Source organism: Pongo abelii, chromosome 13 (assembly GCF_028885655.2).
Source record: "Pongo abelii isolate AG06213 chromosome 13, NHGRI_mPonAbe1-v2.0_pri, whole genome shotgun sequence".
Lineage (NCBI taxonomy): Eukaryota > Metazoa > Chordata > Mammalia > Primates > Hominidae > Pongo > Pongo abelii.
The window spans coordinates 24,396,667-24,420,452 of NC_071998.2; the positions used below are offsets into that span (position 1 = coordinate 24,396,667).

Genomic DNA, 23,786 nt, shown 5'->3' on the forward strand with positions numbered 1-23,786 from the left:
TAAGCACTTCTACATATATACATTGATGAACTTATTTAGTTATCACAATCCTTAAAAAAGACAGGTTAAAAATACAAGCAAGCTGCAGGATTTTCCTCAGGGCTTCTGACTCTACTTCTAGTTCTCCATCAGATCACAGTTACTTCTGTGGTGTAAATATATCAACACAAAAACAGAGAAAAAGACACAGGCATAAAATGTGTCTTCTGCCTTTGTCACCTGGATTCTCCATGAAATAGCCAGATTGAGAGGATGTGACCTTGTGGGGCTTCAGAAACAGGAAAGAAGCTTTCCCTTTTCTGCACTAAGATATTCCTTTCCCCACTGCCTTTTCTCCTTATTTTTTCATTTGGTTCTTGGGATATCAAAAAAGTGAAGGTGCTCACTGAAATAGAGGAACAAAAGTTTGCCACTACACAAGGAGCCGAGTGAAACTGCTGAGTTGCTAGTGTGGAATCGTGGAAAATAAGATGTTCCTCAAATTTACATTCAATTACCTCAAAAGTTTATAGCTGGAAGATATACAGTATAGTTGTCCACTCTAGCCCCATTATCTACTTGATAATGGAAGTAAAACCAAGGAATATTAAGTAACTCACCCAAAGCTCCTAAGGTGGCATTACCTAGAATTTCATGGCACCAAAAGGGAAGATACAATTACATATTGCTGAATTACATACATTACCAGATAAATACGTCAAATTCATCAAATAAATTAAAAGTGTGACTTTGGCAAAACAATTTAATGGCTCAGAGGGTGGTCGGAGGCCTCATCTGCTTTTACTTTGAAAGAAGAAAATCTCTAGATATTTGTCTATCTTTGGAACACAATGTACAGAACTCAGTCTTCTACCATAGAGTCAAATGCTAAATTTTTGGCTGAGGAGTTACGCTACTTACATGATAAAATCCTACATGTCAAAACCTACCGTATTTTATTAAACAACATCATGTAAAAGTCTGATTCAACAGAAACATTGGAGAGTGGTGATTTTCTTAAATATGTGAAAGTATGTGTATTTGTTTCCAAAAATATGTAAAGTGGCCATGATGGAATTATAAGTGTACACAGTTTGAGTGAAACAGATAAACTTGCGTGCATGAAAGCACATTAAACAGACTTGTTTGGCTGGGAATATTTGTCGCAACTCTCAAGGTCAGATACATTTTCATGTCTCTTCTCAGTCATTGCTTTCCTCCCATTGTATTACCATTTTGTCATTTAAATAAATGTAATTCATCTTTAAATGAATATAGAAAAGAGAATCTAGACATTATCTCTTTAGCAATTTTCCTTATGCTTATCTGGTTCAGAAGGTCACATGGTATATGGCTAAATAATTTTCCCAGCCCATATGCCACTTGGAAAACTCACAGTGAGACTTAGGTTGATGAATGAACAAAGATTATGAGAATGTTTTCCAGAACTGTCATTTAGATAGCAGCACTAATCTACTTTGACACATAATTACACATTTAGATAACCCCACTGTAACTAGACACATGAGATTTTCTTGAGTAGAAAACCAGAACGAATCAGATAACTTCTAATAAGAGAAGCAGCAAGGGAACCTCTTTTATAGTTGAACTTTTTTTCTTCAAAGCCAGGAACTCTACTTGTAACAAGCCTATCTCATTCTTAAGCCTTTGCATATCTTGCTGTAAGTCTTCTTCTAGATATGCTTTTGATGTTCTGTCACTATGTGGTGGAGAATAACTCACATTTTCTAATTCAGGTTTCATGCTTTTATAGATATTAGCAGTGGGACTGTCATATGTGGGTCCCTGAAACACACTTGCCAAACACCTAAGCTTTAGAAGAGCTTCTAAGTTCCAAATGGCTTGTGGAACAAGCGCTGTATTGGTTTTTGGTTTTTGTAAGTGTCTGTAACAGCAGAAATACTGTAGCTTTCTATTTGTATCACATGTTTCCATTCTTTGGAGTGAGCAAACCACAAATCAAAAAGACTTTTTGGATCTCCAGACTGAGGCCAATGTCTAATGACTAATTTCCAATCTGTGGTATTTTGGGTTATATTTTCTTGTATCTGCATATCAAACTCTTGGTCTTTTTTCATTTCAGCCATAACTACTGGGTTCCTTAATTTTTTAATTTCTGTATCATGACAACAATTCTTTTTCTTCTCCATCTCTGTGAGAAACAGTCTACATGTCTGGTTTGTTATAATTTTTACAGTCTGATCTATTTTCATTTGAATAAAGCTTAAAGATGACTGGCAAGTGTGCTGGAGGGACCCAGAGTATAAATACAATGACAAGACCTGAGTGAGATGGGCTCCTTCTGTTCAGACAATGCCTGGAATACTACAGAGTTAGACACTCCAGGTGCATCTGCTTCCTCACCATCAGGGATATGATTCATCAGATTACGGGGCACTCCCTTTAAGTTTGTCCCTCTTTAGAGTTACAGTGTAAGAGCTCTTCCTTAGGACAAACAGTAATTCTGGATTTTTCAAAACTTTCACCAATCTTCAGTTGAACTTTTTTGTAATGAATTTTTTTTTTTTTTTTTTTTTTGAGATAGACTTTCACTCTTGTTGCCCAGGCTGGAGTACAATGGCATGATCTTGGCTCAACACAACCTCTGCCTCCCAGGTTCAAGCAATTCTCCTGCCTCAGCCTCCCAAGGAGCTGGGATTACAGGCATGCACCACCACACCTGGCTAATTTTGTATTTTTAGTAGAGATGGGGTTTCTCCATGTTGGTCAGGCTGGTCTCGAACTTCTGACCTCAGGTGATCTGCCTGCCTCAGCCTCCCAAAATGCTGGGATTACAGGTGTGAGCCACCATGCCCAGAATTGTAATGAATTTTAAAGGAAGTTCTGAATACACAGATATATCCTCTTTATTACAATTCTTACTCAGTTCTGGTTCTTGAGACATTTTTTTGCAGGTGCAAAAGTGGAAAATTAATTTGCTTCTTTTGTTTCTCAGATGCCTTTTCTGACAGGGTGCATGTTTTAAAATTAACTTTATTCTAAATTGTTTCTCAGATGTCTTTTCTGACAGGGTGCATGTTTTAAAATTAACTTTATTCTAAATTAAGTATGAATAAAGAAAAAATAGAAAATAATTAAAATTGAACTGTGAAACTTAATCTATGTTTTACTACTCCTAAGTTACTGGATTATAACTAAGAAGTAAAAATAATTTCCCTTGGCTTAATATAGGAGAAAAACATGAACCAGGAAGCTTAACTCTCACTGTTTGTTTGGAGTGAACTTAATTCATTATCAATTAAATCTGACAGAAATAGGTTCACAGATGATAGGTAGTATCTAAAGGCTTTCTCTCTTGAAAAGATTTTTACCTCAGCATACCCTAAATCGTGAACCCCTACAGTGAATTCATATTTCTAGGATTAATTAAAGAGTAGGCAAATGCTAAATTATTAGAAGCCAAAATGAATACCAATCAGAAAGAGAAGAAAAATTTTAGATTCTACTTCAAATGTTATACTGTAATATGATACTGTTATCTAGATAGGTTATCTGCTTATATCCAGGTCTAATATATTCTAAGCTCCACTAGTGACAGCGGTTTAAAAATTTTAATAGCATTTTCTACTTACGTTAAAACAAGAAAGTTATTGTTTGCACCCTGACACCAAAGTCCCATTCTGGAAAGCATAATTCTCTCAATAGGCAGTTGGATTGCTTTTATGACCCCATCTTCTCCCTGAACATAGACACTGAAGGCAACCAGAAACCAAAAAACAGAAGAAGACTTTAACCTCAGCACTGGTGACCAGCAACATAAAATTGCAGTTTGAACCACCGGGAATGATGACTCATTTAACATGAGGTAAACTCAGTGGCCATCACTGTTGAATTGTTCATAATTTCTCTTGCTTAGTAATACAACTCAATCTTTGATGTTACCTTCTTTATCATGAAGAAGATTATAAAAATAAAAGAGCAAAGAGAGTTCTGGAAATTTCTGGCCTCAATTCCAAGGGTACAGATAGCTATGAGTTACTACAGACTATAAGAATATTTTAAATTTTATATCAGGCTAAAATATTTTAAAATTCAATATGAAATTATGCTCTGTTGGATTCTAAAAGGATAGTCTAAAAGGTCACTTCATTTGGACTATGCTATGTTATTAAAGAAAAACAAACAAACAAACCAATATTAAACCAGAAATTTAAATTGTTACATACCTGTGGCTATTTATTTTCACTTCTTTCAAGCCTTTCTTGCTTTTCCTCTGAAGACACTTTTAAGTCGTGTTCTGCTGACAAATCCATATGTTTAGTTAAAATGAATGACTTAAAGACTATAATCTTTATAAAAATTGATACAAAACAACATACACTTTTCTTTTATAAATTGAGAGTTTAAATGAAGCTTAATGTTTACTAGAATATTTTCATTTTTAAGAAACACTTCTAATTATCTAAAACTTTAACAGACCACTGGGGGGAGACACTAGATATCAGCAGGTTCAAGCCATGCAAAAGTCTCAGGGTCATCCAAAAATTATTCCACCCAATATAAAAAAACAAAACTGCTGGAAACAAAACAAAATTTAAAAATACAGTAAAAACATATAAAGTAACACTTTACTATTCTCTACTTCATAATAGTATCTTTTTAACAACATGCTAAGCATGTTATTTACTAATAATTTGCAAAATTTTTGTTACTGTTATACCTTTATAGTGTACACCCTGTTTTTTACATCTGAAATAGTTTCCTCTACAATTCTGACAAATTGATTTTTGTGTTTTAAGACTCAGAATGTAGGCTGGGCACAGTAGCTCACACCTGTAATCCCAGCACTTTGGAAGGCCCAGGTGGGATAACTGCCTGAGGAGTTTAAGACCAGCCCAGAGACCATAGTGAAACCCTGACTCCATAGAAAATGTGCCAGGCATAGTGGTCTGTGCCTATAGTCCCAGCTACTCAAGAGGTTGAGGCAAGAGGATCTCTTAAGCCCAGGAGTTTCAGTTTGCAGTAAGTCTTGATCATGCCATTGCACTCCACCCTGGGTGACAGAGTAAGAACTTGTTTCCAAAAACAGAAAAAAAAAAAAAGGAAAAAAGGCTCAAAATGCTATGTGAAGTCCTCCCTGAATCTGGCTATCTTTCTCCACATACACAGGTGTCTCCTTTCTTGGGGCTCCCTTAGTACTTTTTGAATTTTTCTAGTGTCACTTCACCATCTGAGCTGCACATCAAGTCTTTGCATGTCTATCCCTTTTGTTGCTAGACTGTAGCAATCATCTTTGTATAGACAGTCTTTATTTTACTAAATATTTATTGAGTTCCTGCTAAGTGGTAGGCACAGGGGTTTAAAGAATGAGAATAAAAGCTGTCAGGGATGGCTTTTCTAGAGATCATGCCTGAGCTGGGACAGACAGTGAGGTTCACCAGATTAAAAGAGGCAGAGGGCAGGAAAGATAGCACATGCCAGGCAGTGGCAAGAGAGGGAGAGAACCCTCCCAGAGCGTATGTTTTTGTCTACATGAGAAGGATGGTGACGGGGGCATCACCAGCAGCTCAGTAATGCCAGAAAAAGGGGCAGACAGAGAAAGGGCTGCATGCAGATGGAGATTTGGGCAGAAGCCAGTTTCTGAAAGCCTTATATAAACCAACTATTACTGTCATTTCTTAAATTTTTTAAAAAAGCAAAACAAATTAGAAAAGCATAATTCCAAGAAAAAGACCAACATTTTATTTTATTGTATCTTATCTTATTTGACTTGAATTTTCTGAGAGATGGGGTCTCACTCTGCCACCCAGGCTACAGTATAATGTTACTATCATAGCTAACTGCAGGCTCAAAGTTCTAGGCTGAAGTAATTCTCCTGCTTCAGCCTCCCAGGTAGCTGGGATTACAGGTGCAGAACACCACACCCAGTTACAGTTTTTGAAAAAATAGTCACGGGGTCTGGTGATGTTGCCCAGGCTGCTGGACCTCCAAGCCTCAAGGGATGCTTCTATCTCAGCCTCCAACACCGATGAGATTACAGGCAGGAGACACCGTCTCCGGCAACACCAATATTTTCAAATGAATAAACTGGAGCTCCGTCATTTTATTTTATCATGGATGGGTGAAAACCTTGTAATAGACTCATGTACTCCGTGGATTTGACAAGAAAACTATAGCATTAACTATGGCTGAAGCTTCCCTTGTCTCCCAGTCTCTTTACATGGTTAAGAGTAGAGATACTCAAGTGTCTTACCTTTTGCACCTTCTTTTCTTTTTTTCAAATTTGCAGGCTTCATAGCTGCAAACATGCAAACTTGTTAGATATTCCTTCTGGAAAACATCATCCCTCTGCCTCCTTACCTGGCAAAGTTTCACTTACTCTGCATGCTTACCCTAAATCCTACCCATTTTTTTAGAAGCTTGCAATCACCACCACAAATTTAAAAGTGAATGGCATCTAATGAACATAATAAATACCTAGTAAATAATAACTATTCGCTCCCAGGTGACATCTATCCTCCATCTACCCTCTACATAATGGGTCAGCACACTGCAGACCACAGGCCAAATCCTGCCTACCATATGTTTTTTCTCAATAAAGTTTTATGAGAGTACAGTCATGCCTATTCACTGACATGCTACCTATGACTGCTTTCACTACAATGGCAGGGTTGAGTAGCTACGACAGAGACCACATGGCCTTTAGCTGCTTAAATCGTTTTTGAAAAAGAGAGAGAGAGAGACCACATGGCCTAAAATATTTCCTATTTGGCCCTTTACGGAGAAAGCTCGCCAATCCCAGCTTTATACCCGGAACAGAATGCCCTGAATCTCAAATTGAATCTAATGCCTCCCCTGCTTACAATTTTCCAATGAATTTCTAGAGCAAACACTGCTGGCTCCCTACCCAAGAGCAGTTCCTTGTTGTTTCTTGCTGGAGAATCACAAATCTATGTGGATATTTATTATCCCAATACCCCTCCTCAGCTTCAAAACATAAGTGATTATTCTAAGCTAACCACATAACTACATTTGCTTTCCCAGTGCCTGGTTTAGGAATGAGCATGTGGTGTGACTCAGTTAATAAAATATTACAGAAAGGGCTGAGCACGGTGGCTCATCTCTGTAATCCCAGCACTTTGGGAGGCTGAGGTAGGCGGATCACGAGGTCAAGAGACTGAGACCATCCTGGCCAACATGGTGAAACCCTGTCTCTTCTAAAAATACAAAAATTAACTGGGCGTGGTCGCATGTGCCTGTTGTCCCAGCTCCTCGGGAAGCTGAGGCAGGAGAATTGCTTGAACCTGGGAGGTGGAGGCTGCAGTGATCCGAGATTGTGCCACTGGGCTCCAGACTGGTGATAGAGCGAGACTACATCCCCGAAGGAAAAAAAATATTACAAAAAGTCCCCGGCATGCTTCTGAATTTTCTCCCAATTTAAAAGACACATGTGAAGAAAAGCAGCCCTTCCAGGCTTTAGATACTGTCTTGTGAGAACGTGATGTTTGGAGCTGTTGCTAAGTAGCCAACCATGAAGGGAGACATGAACAAGACACAGCCAACAGCATAGCTGAAAGAAGAACAAGTGGGATCCAATAATATCACCGGACAACCAAAACAAGTCTGGTTCTTATGGTTTTGGCCACTGTTAGGTCTTCTAGTATTTGCAGCCAAAAGCATTCTACGTCAGAAGTTTCCCCTGGCCTACAGGATAAGATCTACTCATTTCTATACTATTAGAAGTCTTTTACCTGTGTCTTCTAGACACAGGTAAAACAACAACAAAGTCTTCCTAAGCTTGCCTTCACTGACACGTACTAAACATAATAAATAATAACTATAAGCTATTTTCACCTCATTACCAAGCACTCCATATATTTTTTTTGCACTAGTAAATTCGAACTGCTCATAAACTCTACAAAGTTCACTCAGGTGTCCTACCTTTTGAACTTGCTCCTTGTGTTTTAAAACATTCATTCTTCGTGGCTGCTACTTCTGTCAAACATGCAAGCTTGTTAGATACTCTTTCTGCCAAGCATCATCCCTCTGCCTCCTTATGTGGCAAAGTTCCACTCACTCTGCACGCTTACCCTAAATCCTACCCACATTTTAGAAGATTGCATTCATCACCACAAACGTAAACGTGCCTGGCACATATTGAGCATGATACATATGTAATAAATGATAACTATAAGCTCCCAGATGATATTAGACACACAGTAAGCACTATTTCAGGTAGTAAATAAAATAAATAACAGTGGTAATAACAATCTCCCAACTGTATTTTTTAAATGTATTTTGTAACATTGGAAAAATGCTTAGTCTATAACAGACACATGATAGTTATTATTTAAATGGACAAGTATTTGAATGAATTAAAATATTTTTCTTAAAAACTCTGTTGAAAAAACACAAAAATTAAATAGTTATCTATATTCTATTGTGCGCACCTCAAAGACAAAAACTATGTCAATTCCATCTTTGCCTCCTGCAATTTGCCAAACCTAACTTATAGAAGTGGTTTGATAATTATGTACTAAATTAACGGTGTCTTTATACAGTTCAGATTGTACAATGCATTAGGTGTTACATTTTTGTTATTGTGAACCATTTTTATAATTTTATTATAATTTTTTGAGCCTAGAGTTTGGCTATTGGAATATTTACTATGATTATCTCTTGCCTAATGGTAACAGAGTATGTTTTTTTTTTGAGATGGAATCTTGCTCTGTCACCCAGGCTGGAGTGCAGTGGTGCATTCCGGCTCACTGCAATCTCCACCTCCTGGGTTCAAGCAATTCTCCTGCCTCAGCCTCCCGAGTAGTTGGGAATACAGGTGCCCAACTGTATTCCCATGGGTGCCCAACCCCCATGCCTGGCTAATTTTTGTACTTTTAGTAGAAATAGGGTTTCACCATGTTGGTCAGGCTGGTCTCAAACTCCTGACCTTGAGTGATCTGCCTTCCTTGGCCTCCCATGTGCTGGGATTACACATGAGCCACCACGCCCAGCCTGGTAACATTATCTTGTTCCAATAAAATTACTATTATTATGATAATTATCCAGCATATAAAAAAACACAGCTTGTTCTAAGAAGTGAATATATCTCATGCGGTTCCAACTTATGGTGAATAAATTAAAAATAGACCTTGTTTGTATAAGAATACATAACATAACTTCTGCTTCTTGGGAAGGAATTACTTTTCTGTCTTCTGCATTCGGTAGGCATCTTCAGAAATAATCTCCTATTTGTATGGGTGCACACTGGCTCAGTTTTATGGTTCTTATTGCCATTTGTTTATGGTATCAGAAAGGGATTGTTGAATTCCTAGTTCTAAAGACAGTTACTTTCTTAGTGACATAAATTCCTGTGTAATGCAGTTGACCCTTCAACAACAAGAGTTTGAACTGCAGGGGTCCACTTATATGCAGATTTTTCTTCTGCTTCTGCAACCCAGAGACAGCAAAACCAAGCATTTTCTTCCTCCTCAGCCTAATCAACCTGAAGATGATAATGAAGGCTTTTGGGAGGATTCGCTTATGTTTATGAATAGCAAGTATATTTTTTTCTTTTCTATGATTTTCTTTATAACAGCTTCATTTCTCTAGCTTACTTTATTCTAAAAGCATAGTATATAATAATGCAACACATACAAATATGTGTTCACTGACTGTTCATGTTATCAGTAAAGTTTCCAGTCAATGGTAGGTTATTAGTAGTTACGTTTGGAAGGAGTCAAAGATATACTCAGATTTTCAACTCCACAGGGATCAGAGTCCCTAACCCCCACAATATTCAAGAATCAACTGGAATTAATATTTATTTACTAAATGTAAACCATTTACTATAAAAATTAAATAGAAGATCCATTTGCATAACAAGTCCAATTCATAACGATGTAATTATAGAGGAAATTGCAACATATTAACTTAATCTAATTTCTTATTTATATTAATACAAAAATATGTAGAATTTCTCATAAGTAGGTAAATGAATTTTTTCAGACAATACTGTTTGAGATCGAGAATTAGCTACAACTTCTTAAATAACTCTGAATTCTAAACTAAAGAAATTAAATTTTAAAAATTAGTTTTTATATAAACATATATATTTTAAACTGCTCTTTTATGATTAAAAATATGTAATCTTACTTTTTCCATTTTCTTTGAAGATAGAGTCTTGCTCTTCCATCCAGGCTGGTGTGCAGTGGTGCAATCTCAGCTCACTGCAGCCTCCACTTCCTGGGTTCAAGTGATTCTCCTGCCTCAGCCTCCTGAGTAGCTGGGATTACAGGCGCCCGCCATGATGCTCAGATAATTTTTGTATTTTTAGTAGACATGGGGTTTCACCATGTTAGCCAGGCTGGTCTCAAAATCCTGACCTCAGGTGATCCACCTGCCTCGGCCTCCCAAAGTGCTGGGATTACAGGTGTGAGCCACCATGCCTGGCCTGTAATTTTGCTTTTTAAAATCAGTAAGATCACCAAGGGAAATGAGAAATTTACTATCAGAAGTCTTACCTTGATTGTCATTTCGAAGATGATTTTTAAGTATCTTATTTTTATGTTCCAAAATTTGTTGTTGAATGCTATGCATAATAAATGTAATAAAAATAGCATTTTAATAGTGATATGAAAAATATTTACCAAACAGATTAAATTCTTAAAGCATTTCAGACAATATCAGAGCTAATATCAGAAATCTAATGTCCAATACACTTTAAAATTTTAAGCTCTATAAACTTATTAAGCTTCTAATTAAATAAGAAAAACAAGAAGTACTCATAAACTGAGAAAAGCATAGCTCAGTAAATTAATTCTAGTTAGCTTAACAGCCTGGAAACTGTCCTGCATTCACAGTAAGTCCTCGCTCTGTAACCAATAGGTATTTTGTTTTCAGACCAGTTGCTTCTCTTAGCCTCCATGGCTCCTTCTAAAAAATAAAGGTTTTACTACTTGACTTCACTAGGTTGTTAGGAGGATGCAATGAGAAAACATGTTTAAATGTTCAGAGAAATAGTAAAGCAATGGAAAAATTTATTCTTGAACTGCATTGCTGAAACCATTTTGGAATCTCAAATAAAACCTGATGAGTGTTTTTCCATAGGTTCTAATATTTGAATGTCACAGTTTTCAGAGAATGTTATTAAGTGCTAATTTTGGTTATTAGTTCTATTCATTGTGGCTTGTAGTTCAGAGCATTTTAGCTAGTTCATAACTTGTAACTAAATTTATATACCAATATATTATTATCTCATTAAAACATATAACCTAATTGTCCCCTATTACTGAGCTCATCAATCACACCAATGGCAGAAAACTAATATAGGTGTCAAAACCCAGCTGGGACAACTACCATTCCTTCTCTACCTCCTCAAACTCAGAGCCAGCAGGTCTGTGTTAGAGGCTGCATCTTCTTGGTCCTCTCCAACTGACATACAAGACAAAGCCCTGCTTGTATTGTTTTTCAGTTCCATGAAAGAGATGCAAGTTGATGTTTCCTCATTTCCAAGTCATGTACTAACAACATATTTGCATGTAACATCCCGTGTGCTACTCAGCTCTGTTCTCATGTCACAGATCACCTTATACGAATACTTTCATAATGATTTTCATTATAATATGAGATTATATAATATATATTGTTATATAATTATTATAGATTATTTTTTATATATTTATAATAATAACACATATAAAATATAAAAAAATAAAAATATAAAATAATACTATAAATATAAAAATAATATAATTACATGTAATATATAATAATAATTATATAATATATAGATTATATAATCTATATGTAATATAATCTCATATCAATATAAAAGATTTTCATTATTATGGAAACACATTACTTGAGGGGCCAACCCCAAGTTGGTCCCCATTACTCTATTGAAGGATAATGTGGAACCTTCTGCTATCTAACAACAGCTGCTACACAGGTCAGAAAAAAGCCTCAAGGTACAGACGTGATAACAAAAGGCAAAGGGACCTCTGCTCTCTTCCTGCAACATTATTTGAACATCCCTAACTGTTGAGTACAATCCCAACTAATATTTGCTAGAGAAAAAATGGACACTGGTCTCAAAGGATAACATACCATGAAGGTACAGGCTAAGCCTAGTCAAGAGGTGGGCTACAAATAGGATTTTTAGTGTTGGGGGAAGGTCAATTTACTCACTATGTGTGTAGGTAGAGCCAGGAGGCGTCACTGCCAGAGCAGGGTGCTGGGAACAATGGCTGAGCCTATGTATATGAACTAAAAAACATTGTAGCTGTGGGCCAGGTGTGGTGGCTCACGCCTGTAATCACAGCACTTTAGGAGGCCGAGGCGGGTGGATCACGAGGTCAGGAGCTGGAGACCATCCTGGCTAACATGGTGAAACCTCGTCTCTACTAAAAATACAAAAAAAATTAGCCAGGGATGGTGGCGGGCACCTGTAGTCCCAGTTACTTGGGAGGCTGAGGCAGGAGAATGGCGTGAACCCAGGAGGGAGAGCTTGCAGTGAGCCGAGATTGCGCCACTGCACTCCAGCCTGGGCGACTGAGCAAGACTCCGTCTCGAAAAAACAAAACAAAACACTGTAGCTGTGGACTCTGTGTATGAGTCACCATGAAGAGTGAGGGATCTGAATCAGTAAGGGCATCCTGGTGGCAAAAGTCAATCATTACCAGACTGCAGGACCAGTTACAATGGCAGCAACACAGCAAGTGAATCAATGGAAACAACAGAATGACTAGAATGGCCTTTTCCCCTCTTCTTCTGACTTGTAAAGCAAGATTGTCTTCCTTGGGCTTAGGGAACCCCTTAGCTTTTTGAAAAATTCAAAGGAGGAAGGCATAGGAGATAGCCCCAGGGGATAATACAAGATTTTCTGCTAAAGTGGACATTTCAAGACCCAATAACTAATTAGAAAAGTCAGGCCAGGCATGGTGGCTAGCAGTTTGTGAGGCCGAGGCAGGAGAATCACTTGGAGCTCAGGAACATGAGCAACATAGTGAGACCTTGTCTCAAAAAAAAAAAAAAAAAAAAAACGGAAGAAAGAAAGAAAAAGTAAAAGATGTGACATTATTTCTATCTCACATATAAGAGTTATACTTGGATTAAAATGAACAACACTGAGATTCCTAGGGATAAAGGTCTTTAAAAGTCCGGAAAGAATCTTGCACTCATTGCTACTTCTAACTAGTCTAGACTTCTGTTTAATTTCTGGCTAAAAAGTGGACTAACTTGTTGCCATTCCAAACTACCTCAACCAAACTATGAACTGTCACCTAATGTATAAGATGCAATAGTTGTAATTATTTTAAACCTTAATTTAGTATTAACCGGTCTTTTAATATAAGCACATACCTTCTCACATCACAACAAACAGCATAATCCTTGGCAGTTTGGCCAAACATGTCTTGAGAAGAGATATGTATATTTTGTTGAAGGAGGAGGCTGACAATACTTGACAAGTTATGCTGTACTGCAAGTATGAGGGCTGTTCTAAAATAATAAAGAAATAACAGCACTCAAGAACTTTGATAAAGATATTTAATTAGCAAATTGGATACACTTTACCAATTTCGTATCTTGCCTGTCAGGATAGACATAATAACCATTTACATGTACTAGCTTATGTGTATAAGCATCTTGGGTGCTCAAGTGTTCATCTTGGTAAATTACCACCAAGGCTAAAAGGCAGGGACAACAAGCAAGCTTCGTGTCCCATTGGGATATGATGTAATACAAGTTGCTAATTTATAGTCCTTTGATGGCCAAGAAACTGTGCTGAGGTCACTTATCTAAAGTAGGCAAAGATTTAGGTGAAGATTTTCCCATTGCTTTCCTAGTCTGATATATTGTAATTCAAAGTCAGCTAGGGATCAAATAAGTAAGAGCTATCTGCGGGCTGAAAACAACAGCAACAACAACAACAACAACAATAATAATAATAATGACAATGTTAATAGTAGTAGTTGTAAACTGAAAGTTAAAGTCTACACTTCATAAAATTAATAAAATACAAAACCCCTTTAGCTAATATAAGATTACAGGACCAAAAACACCAAATTACAAATAACAGTCTATAAGAGAAGATGAATCCTACTATATACTGTTTTTTATGTTGCTCAGTCCAAATAACTGCTTTTCTACCTAACTGATTATTCGTGTTATTTTTTACTATATGCCAATAATTATAAGTTTAATCTTATTAACATTTCTGACTTGAGTGACTGTTACCACTCTAGAACACTCAGTTTTTTAGGAAAAAAGAAAACAACAAAAACTATTGCACCTTCTGAAATTGTCAACGTCATGTATATTTGCCTGGTTCTTCAATAAAAATTCCGCTATATGCTGTCTCCCAGAATTTATAGCAAACAAAAGTGGAGTGTTTCCCTCCTGTAAGAAAGCAAAAACAATTTATAATTCACAAAATTACGTATTTCTCCACTGAACTAAAAATCTTCTATAAGATGCTATGAACTTAAACATGCAATATAGAGAGAAAGTAAATGCAAAGCAATCCCGTCCTTTTCACTCCTCTGTGCTTTCCCACACACTGCCTTGAAACACCCCTCCTCTGCCTCCCCACGTTAACTTCGGTCATCTCCAAAACTCACTTTATTTACCAGTCCCCCAAATCCTTGCTTCTATCTCAGCATTTAGCACAGTACATTGTAATTATTTCATTGTTTCCCACTGAAACCAAGAGATTCTCAAGGGCAAGGGCTGTATCTTTTTTCTCTATAACCCTAAAACCTAAGACATAGTAGTGAATGCTTTAAGTTTTTAAAATAAATTAATGATCTAAATTATTATCTCTAGAGCAGTGTTTCTTAAACTATATTTCAAAGAATAGTTGTTTTACCAGAAGAACTGTACCCCAACAAAAAGATTCCATGATCATCTGCATTTGAGAAGTATCACAAAACTATATTACATGGCCAACAATGTAGAAATCCCTTGAACTTTGCCTAATCTCAATTTGACAATACTTTTTGTGGCAAACATTAATATTTTAGGAACTAGAGTTTCAGGGATACAGTTGCCAGAGCTTCCCAATACAAGTGGAGGTTTCCTCTGGGTGGCACAAACTTGCTTGATTTACGTCTATCAATGGTCTCAGGATGCCAATGTCAGGCACTCCTAATCCAAAGGGGCCACTAAGGAAATGAGCTCTGAATTAAGAGAGATTGGCTTCAAATGCACTTATTTTCCTTATTATTAAATACTCCATGGGATTTCTCCTAATGCAAGAGGATAGATTTTTATCTTAACTATTAGAAAGCTCAGTATGTTCTGCGTAAGAGAGACTGGTTAAAATTTTTTGAAAATAAATATTGAAAAGCAAAGCTCAGTAAGAAATTCTATTCTCAGTTACAGTGATAATCCTGGGATGCTAATGCAACTTTACTTTTTAAATCCATTTGTATTGATTTCCATTTAAATTGCTATTTAACATTATTTTTTTACTTTAGGCAAAATATAAATCAGAAATAAAAATACAATGGCTTATCACAAAAAGTTCTAATACTGATGTATAGGGCTTATTTCTAGCATAATAAGAGCCAAAAAGTCACTGCATTTTTTTCTTTTTCTTTTTCTTTTTTTGAAATGGGGTCTCACACTGTCGCCCAGGCTGGAGTGCTGTGGCATGATCTCCACTCATTGCAAGCTCCACCTCCCGAGTTCATGCCATTCTCCTGCCTCAGCCTCCCAAGTAGCTGGAACTACAGGCACCTGCGACCACACCTGGCTAATTTTTTGTATTTTTAGTAGAGATGGGATTTCACCGTGTTAGCCAGGATGGTCTCCATCTCCTGACCTCGTGATCTGCCCGCCTCGGCCTCCCAAAGTGCTGGGATTACAGGCGTGAGCCACCGCACCCGGCAGTCACTCGCATATAATATAATGTCTGCAATATTCATAACCTATCCACTTCTCAGCAGGAATAACCTAAAAAGGCTTCTAGGCATTCTTATGAGCAGATGACTATTTGTGGTATAGATATAAAAAAAGAGTTAAAAAACTTCTGAATTCTAAAATTCAACTCTATAATTGAGGGATTTATATAAACTATAGACTATATACTATGAACCAATATATGCTGTCTTGAAAACCTTGAAATCTTTATGAAAATATACTATAAAAAAGGAGTTGTAAACTCAAATACTTATAAGGATGAAGGAGGTTACCTAAGTAAGTGAAGTACTCAGGTGGGCACAGTAGCAAACTGGAGAATATGTGCCTCCTACACAGGGCAACCTCTGCGCAGCAGACCAAGCAGTGATGTGTTTCAGGGGACACCAGATTTGTTTCTTAAGCCTGAAGTCCAGATTTCTGCATGAGTCCACTAAAGTTTACGTGTTGACTCAATTCAAAGAGGCAAAGAACAAATCTATATGCCACATTTAGACTATAGCCCTTGTGTTTTTATATTTGCTATGAATGTGTTGCTAAATGATTGTGTATAAACCAAGTATTTGCATGTGGAACTTCTTCTTTCTCTAGTATCATATGTTTAATAAAAAAACTCAGGCCCTGATATATACATAATAAAAATTGCTGTTAACACTCATAATACCCACCTCAAGAATTTTCCCAACATTTATTCATTTGCAATCTATGTGTATATAATTTTCCCAGATTGTTAACCAAATAGACAATTAGTTCATAGGAATGCTGAAACTAAATTATTAAAAGAATTCCTATTGTATTCTCACTGACTTCAAGGATTTCAGTGTTTAAAACTGACATCCTGATAATGCCAAAGCTCTATAAACTTAATAGACATACTGAGATAGTCCCTAATACAACTGCAACTGAAAAAAAAGGTTCAAGATTTGCTACTGATCTAACTGGGAAAATCTCACTTGTAATGAACATTTGTTGACACATAATCACTTGAATGGTGACAAAGGAACATGAAATTGTGAAAGGGTCAGCCTCTACTTATTGAAATTTACCCGCAAGTAAATTGCGAAAGACTTTCTGAATGGCAGTGAATGATTCATGGTGGGAAGCAAAAGGTGTTATTCTGTAAGCTGAGAGATATTGCCAATGATATTTCCTTTCACTTCCCAGTCACAAACGTAGAGAAAGACAGATAAGTCAGTTTAATGTTATTGGAAAAGAGAACTTTGAAGAAAGTAGCACCTATCAAATGCCAACTCTTTTAGAGATTTCTTATGTCTTTGAGATACGGGAATTTGTATCCTGCACTTACCTATTCTGTGCTTCTTAATCAGGAGTGTATTCGAACACTGAGGTATTTTTTTTTTTTTTGCTCTTGTTGTGGTAAGAGACAAGAGTCTTACTATGTATTTTTAGTAGAGACGGGGTTTCACCGTGTTAGCCAGGATGGTCTCCATCTCCTGACCTCGTGATCTGCCCGCCTCAGGCTGGACTCAAACTCCTAGGCTCAAGCAATCCTCCCACCTCAGCCTCCTGAGTAGCTGGGACTACAGGAACATGCCAGTGTGCATGGCTTCAAGAAAATAGTTTTAACCATACATGTTCAGAACTTATGAGATCTATTACATCAAAATCCTCAGGGGAAAGCCTACACTTGTAGACTTTTAACAAAATTTCCCCAGGTCATTGTAATGCACAATTCTAGCTGAGAATTACTGCAGCAGACAATCACTTCAGTTTCATCTCTCACCCACATGTCCAATATCCTTTATCAGCTTGGGATGTGGCCAGATAGAAGAGTATGAGATAGAGTTATGTATTAAAACTCCAGTTAATTTTCCTGGGTGTGGGTATAACAGGGACAAGTAAACTCAAAATCCCAGTTGATTTTGCTATTTATAAGCTGCTTATCTCCCACCTTGCCACCACAATATTCTAGATTTGAAAGGAGAGTTTAGACTGTTATCTAAGTGGCTGTTTCTGCCAGGATGGGTAATAAGTCAGTTACTAATTTGTTGCACCCTTTGCTGAAGTGTTTCTCACTTCATCACCGTATATTCACTGCCAATCTGGTTTCCTCAGAGTCCTCTAAAAATTAATCCTTAGGTAAGTTTCATTCACTCTTTTTACCAAACCAAAAATGATTACCCCAAATCTGAAGAGGGCTTTGTCTCAATATATAAACTGGAAAAACAACAAACTAAAAAGCAAAACCTCTTCTTGGCATTTTCCCTCATTACCTAATTTCCAAGTGACCTGCATGTTTTTGATTGCTCTCCTTTTCCCTTCCTATTTTTCCCTCTTAAACCTTGCCCATGAAAGATACATCCATTTTGTTAGAAAACCATCAGCAGCAGCAAGACTTCCATTTATTGTAAGTTGCTTTAGTTTTGAGTTTTAAGATAAAGCCTATTTCCAGGGCAATTTTTTTCCTGTGATGTTTTCACACTAATTAGAAAAAAAATACACCTGGGGTAGGAAACAAATACTTGAAAAGAAGTTTTACCTTAACAAATTCACAAATACTTCCCATAAGTGCACTAAAATAGCTGTGCCCTCTAATGCTTCTTTAAAAGTATCAATATTTAAAGTAAAATTTTAGACAATTAAGTTATTTCAAAACATTTTCATTCAGGAATACTTGAGTTCCAAATATGAAAAATTGACTCTTACCTATGTCAATATTAAAACAAACATTTTGAAAAGAAAGTTGATTGATCTGTACCGTGTTTAGTGCTTCAATATTTGCATGGTGGGAAAGCAGTTTTTCTGCTAGTGAAGTCCGCTTATTATACACAGCATAATGGAGAACAGTGTTGCCGTAGATATCCTTAATGTTTGGATTGGCGCCATGTTCCAGGAGAATAATGGCACAAGCCCCTTCCTGGCAGTGTACAGCCTATTAGTGTTAGATAAAAAACTAGACTATAAATTCTAAGAATTCAAAATACATATTCCACAGGTTTCACCAACTAGCTATATTTAAATGAGACAAATTCATTTGAATTCTATGTATTTAAATCAAATCCATTTCATGCTGAAAGAGTTGGCTACTATATACCTTCATTAAAGGTGTCCTGTTTAATCTGTCACAGATGTCGATCTGGCATCTTCTGTCCAGCAAGAGAGTGACCACTTCCACACGGCCATAGGCACAGGCCAAATGTAGAACAGTCCTAGGAGAGCGAGAGGAGTTTTCAGGAAATGTAGTGCAATATCTCAAAACCTACAATGGCTCATGTAATTGTAAACATTGAATGGCATGTTATTCCTCTGCCTTCAAAACAAATAATTTTCTTTTGAAGAAAGTACAATATTTATTAGCTCTTACTGCTCCCTAGCTTAATGGAACAGCAGCCTATTTGGATAGAATGAGCTTGGTGTTTGGATTCAGTTCAACTAGGGCTTGAGTTCTACTTTGAACTCGGTCACCTACCAGCTATTGCTTAGCCTTTCCATGCCTGAATTTCCTCATTAATAAAGATGACAACAGCAGCTAGCTCACAGGACACCACTGTGATGCTTAAATGAAAATCTATGTAAAGCATTTACAACTGTTTCCAGAACAAGCAGCAACTCAATAACTGTTACACTTTTGTTTGTTGAGACAGGGTCTTGATCTGTTGCCCAGACTGGAGTGCAATGGTGTATTTATGCCTCACTGCAGCCTGGCACTCATAGGCTCAAGCAATCCTCCTGCCCCAGCCTCCTGAATAGCTGGGACGACAGGAGTACACCAGCATGATCAGCTAATTTTTAAAAATTTTTTGTAGAGTAGGAATGTCACCTTGTTGCCCGGGCTGGTCTCAAACTCCTAGCATCATGGGAACTTCCCACCTCAGCCTTCCAAAGCTCTGGAATGACAGGTGCGAGCCATGCACCCAGCCAGATGTTATAATTATATTACTATTATTTAACAAAAACATGTTAATTCAGTAAAATGATACAATTATTGCTATTTTGCAGGATGATTTAAAGATTAGGTCACATTTTAGCATATCTCATATTGGAGTGGTATTTATAATTCATAATTTTTATAACTATAATTGGTAGCACTTAAAAATCATCTTATTAATATAGAAAATAGTAGGGTATCACACAATCCATGAGGCCTTACATTAAGTAGAATACTGTATACACAGCAGGTCTAGGGCAGTTCTAGGCATCTAATTGACACTTAAATACATTTTAATTCCTAAAAGTACCATGGGGAAAGAGCACTGAAATAACAACATATTTTTTAAACAAATTACTTCTTACTTTGATTTTTAAAAACGTGAAGCTGGCCGGGCGCGGTGGCTCATGCCTGTAATCCCAGCACTTTGGGAGGCCGAGGCGGGTGGATCTCTAGGTCAGGAGTTCAAGACCAGCCTGGCCAACATGGCGAAACTCTGTCTCTACTAAAACTACAAAAATTAGCTGGGCGCAGTGGCAGGCACCTGTAATCCCAGCTACTCGAGAGGCTGAGGCAGGATAATCGCTTGAACCTTGGCAGCAGAGGTTGCAATGAGCTGAGATCACGCCACCGCACTCCAGCCTAGGCGACAGAGTGAGACTCTGTCGCAAAACAAAAAACAAAACAAAACAAAACAAATGTGAAGCTAAAGGAAACTCATGATTGAGATGAATAGGTATGGCTCATTTTAGTCAACACTTAGATTTACAGGATATATGCAAATCAGACTTTCCAATTATTAATATTAGTATTTAAGACTGATAAATTTCCAAAAGGGCAGTTAAATGTTCTCTCTTATTGTTTTCTACCTTCAGAAATGCTTTTGCTTGAAAGGTGGGAGAAAATGCTTCAATGAGATTAAGTCGTACTATTCCCATTTTAAATCTCTCATCTTGCTCAGGCAGAACAGGTGACATAAAGTTTTTAACTATGGAAGGGTCCTGAGAGATAGTGCAAAATGTCTGCTACATAACATATTCAGGTTATGTTTGATGAATAAATGGATTGATAGAAACAGTTGGGGAGCTCAATATTTTTGAATACAACTTCTATAAACCAATATTTTTGTGATGGTAATAATATTTGCTATTTGTTATTTTGATAAGACAACTATAATGAAATGATTAATCTATCATTGTTTGCCTATATGTAATGAATCTATACATAAGAAAAACATATATACATAATAAAATATATACATAAAATCTGCAAGCACAGATAAAAAGATTCCCTTTTTACTTCTGAAGAAGCTAAAAGTTCAAACAAGATAACAACCCTCACAATAATAATGATAAAAAATAGTGAGAAATTATTTTTATCTGTACAAGATTCACATTTCTCTCTTCCCAAAATTAATTCCATTAATAATAAATTTTTACTAGAAATTTTATAAATGCTCACTTCAGAAATCAAAGGCAAGAAAAAGGAACAAAAAACTTAAAAATACAAATGCTCAGAAGTTACAAATTTTATCCTATTTTGTACATAGTTTTGCCTAACACCAGACCATAGTATGTTTGTGTGTATGTGCAAGCAAACTGATTTGTTTTTCCTCACTGGCTGTAACAAAATGCATCTTCACACATCAACATACTTCTCCACCTATTGCCACCTTCAATGGCCACATATCCATTCTATGGGTTCTTGTTATCATAAATGCTGGGAAAAAAAAGTGCATGTATCTCTATTTTCTGAAGGTATTTTAATACAATGGAATTGATGGGTAAAGCGCATATACATTTTTAAAATGTGGTAATTATCTCCAAATTATCCACTTGAAAAGTCATCAGCAACTTAAACTTCAAGCAGCAGTGTAAGTGCCACTGCTCTTTATTCTCACAAACACCGTGGATAGAAAAGAGTCTCATTCCTCTTTTAACTTAAATTCTCTTATGAGAAACACTAAGGATTTTTTCCTATGTACATAAGTAACTTGTGGATCTGCAAAAAGTACTTTGCTCACTTTTAGAGTTCTTTTCTTGTGGATTTGATTGGAAAGAATTCCCTGTAAAATAAAGATGTGCTTTTTATCTGTATATATATGTAACTGATATATATAACATTATGTTAGTAATATATACAATTTGTTATACATATAATCAGTTATATATATATTATATATAATAAAGAATAAATTCCCTGTAGGATGAAGATACACTTTTCATTTGAATATATATTTTTATATATTAGTAAAAATATATATAGTAAATATTTTTAAGTGTGTTATCTTTTGTTAATTTTTTTCTGATACACAGGGGATTTTAATTTTAGTTTGCTAAATCAACCTTCAGAATGCCTGCTTGTGAGGTCATTCTTAGGAAGGCCTCTGTTAACGTAAAATGTACCTGTATAAATAAGTCTTTGTGTTTTCTTCTGGTACTTTTCTCATTTTGCATATGTAAAAATTTCAGTCTGTATTCCATCAGGAACTCATTTTTGTGACATAAAATTTCATTAGTTTTCTTCACACAGCAGGCATTTTATTAATAACTCATCCTTTCCCACTCATCTGAAATGTTACCATTATCAATCCCTATGTAAATATCTTACATATATTTCAGTGTTTTTGGATTTCCTATTCTGTTCCATTTATTTATATGTGTTTTTAGCTGTTAGTAAATAATTAATTGTGGGAATTAATAGCACATTTTGATATCTAGAGGAGCAAGTCTTTTTTCACTCCATTATAAACATTTTTAAATGTCATCACAATGGTAAGATAGACAGCAAGTGTCATGCAAAAATGGTAAAACCTTGATATTTTCATTCGGTTTATGTAAAACTGATAAACATATTAAGAGCTCACATTTTGAGAAAACTGAGTCTTCTCATTCAAGGAACCCACCTCCCACTTCCAAGTGTCCCTCTAAGAAGCCTCAGTAAAGAACCTATCTACCTAGGTGGATTCGGATGTAAAACCGACACAGGGTTTTATCTGAGAACTCTTCGCCTACTGAAAATGGCTCGTGGTATTTTTGACATGGGAATGAGTTCTCATTAGGCACCTCCCTATCATGTATATGGCTCCATGTTTTAAACGTGGATATGCTTAACTTTGTGAGTTAAATCACTCCAATTATCCACCAAGCGCTACAGGCGGGAAATTGCCAGCGATGGAAAGCAGCTGAGGCTCCATTTGGCTCCGCGGCTCCGAGGGTCCCGGCGACCTCCAACGACCCCGCCTCAGGCGGTGCGGGGAAACCGGGCCTACGGGCACCCTCCCACGGAGGGCTGAGTCCCCGCTACCTGTCTTTTCTGTTGCGGGCGTCCAAGTCCCGGAACCTGCGCATCAGGCAGCGCTCCACCTCCGCGGCGTCGCCCTTGATGGCAGCCCTGTGGATCTTCCGCAGTTCCCCGTCCCGAATGTGGTACCTCCCACCGGAGTACTCTTGGTCCTTGAGCTCAGGAGCGCCTGGTCCAGGCGTCTCCCGAAGCTGAAGAGCTTCCTCATGGTGGCGACTTCTCAGACGCCCACCACCCGCTCCTGAGCCGCCGCGGCTCCTCGTGGCCTTTCCACCCCCACCCAGCTCCACATCCGAGATCCCCCTCCCCACCCAGCGATCCACCTCTAAATCCAAGATGCACCCCAAACCCGCGATCCACCCCCAAACCCAAGATCCACCCCCAAACCCGCGATGTAGCTCAGAATCCGCGATCCAGCCCGGTCCACCACAGCCTTCAGCAGCGACACTCGCAGCCTCCGACCTCTCAGACCGAGTGAGCCCAGCAAAGCGGTTAGGCGCGCGCCTACAGCTCAGCGCCAGCCCGGACTCCGGAAGGCGCCCTCGAGCTCGCGTGGCCCGCAGAGGGCGGCTGCAGCTCGGGCTCAGGCGCCGCTGGTTTGCGGGTTCTCCTGTGCTGGCGCCGGACGTTCCGGAATCGCAGGCGCGCATTCCTTCCCGCCTGGCCGTGACTCCCGCCCCTCTTCTCCTCCGAAGAGACATCGGGTCCGCTCCAG

General features: G+C 37.5%; 1 protein-coding gene across 1 annotated transcript in view; it reads right to left on the reverse strand.

Annotated features, from left to right (window-relative positions):
* ANKRD18B (ankyrin repeat domain 18B) overlaps positions 1 to 23,279 on the reverse strand; it is a 51,423-nt gene extending 28,144 nt beyond the window's left edge. Inside the window, 10 exon segments of the mRNA XM_054519738.2 lie at positions 4,188 to 4,261; positions 6,215 to 6,259; positions 7,903 to 7,956; positions 10,482 to 10,549; positions 13,321 to 13,458; positions 14,252 to 14,358; positions 18,599 to 18,772; positions 18,935 to 19,049; positions 23,075 to 23,225; positions 23,228 to 23,279. Coding sequence (XP_054375713.2) covers positions 4,188 to 4,261; positions 6,215 to 6,259; positions 7,903 to 7,956; positions 10,482 to 10,549; positions 13,321 to 13,458; positions 14,252 to 14,358; positions 18,599 to 18,772; positions 18,935 to 19,049; positions 23,075 to 23,225; positions 23,228 to 23,279 — 978 coding nt within the window.
* Between the last annotated feature and the right edge of the window lie 507 nt (positions 23,280 to 23,786).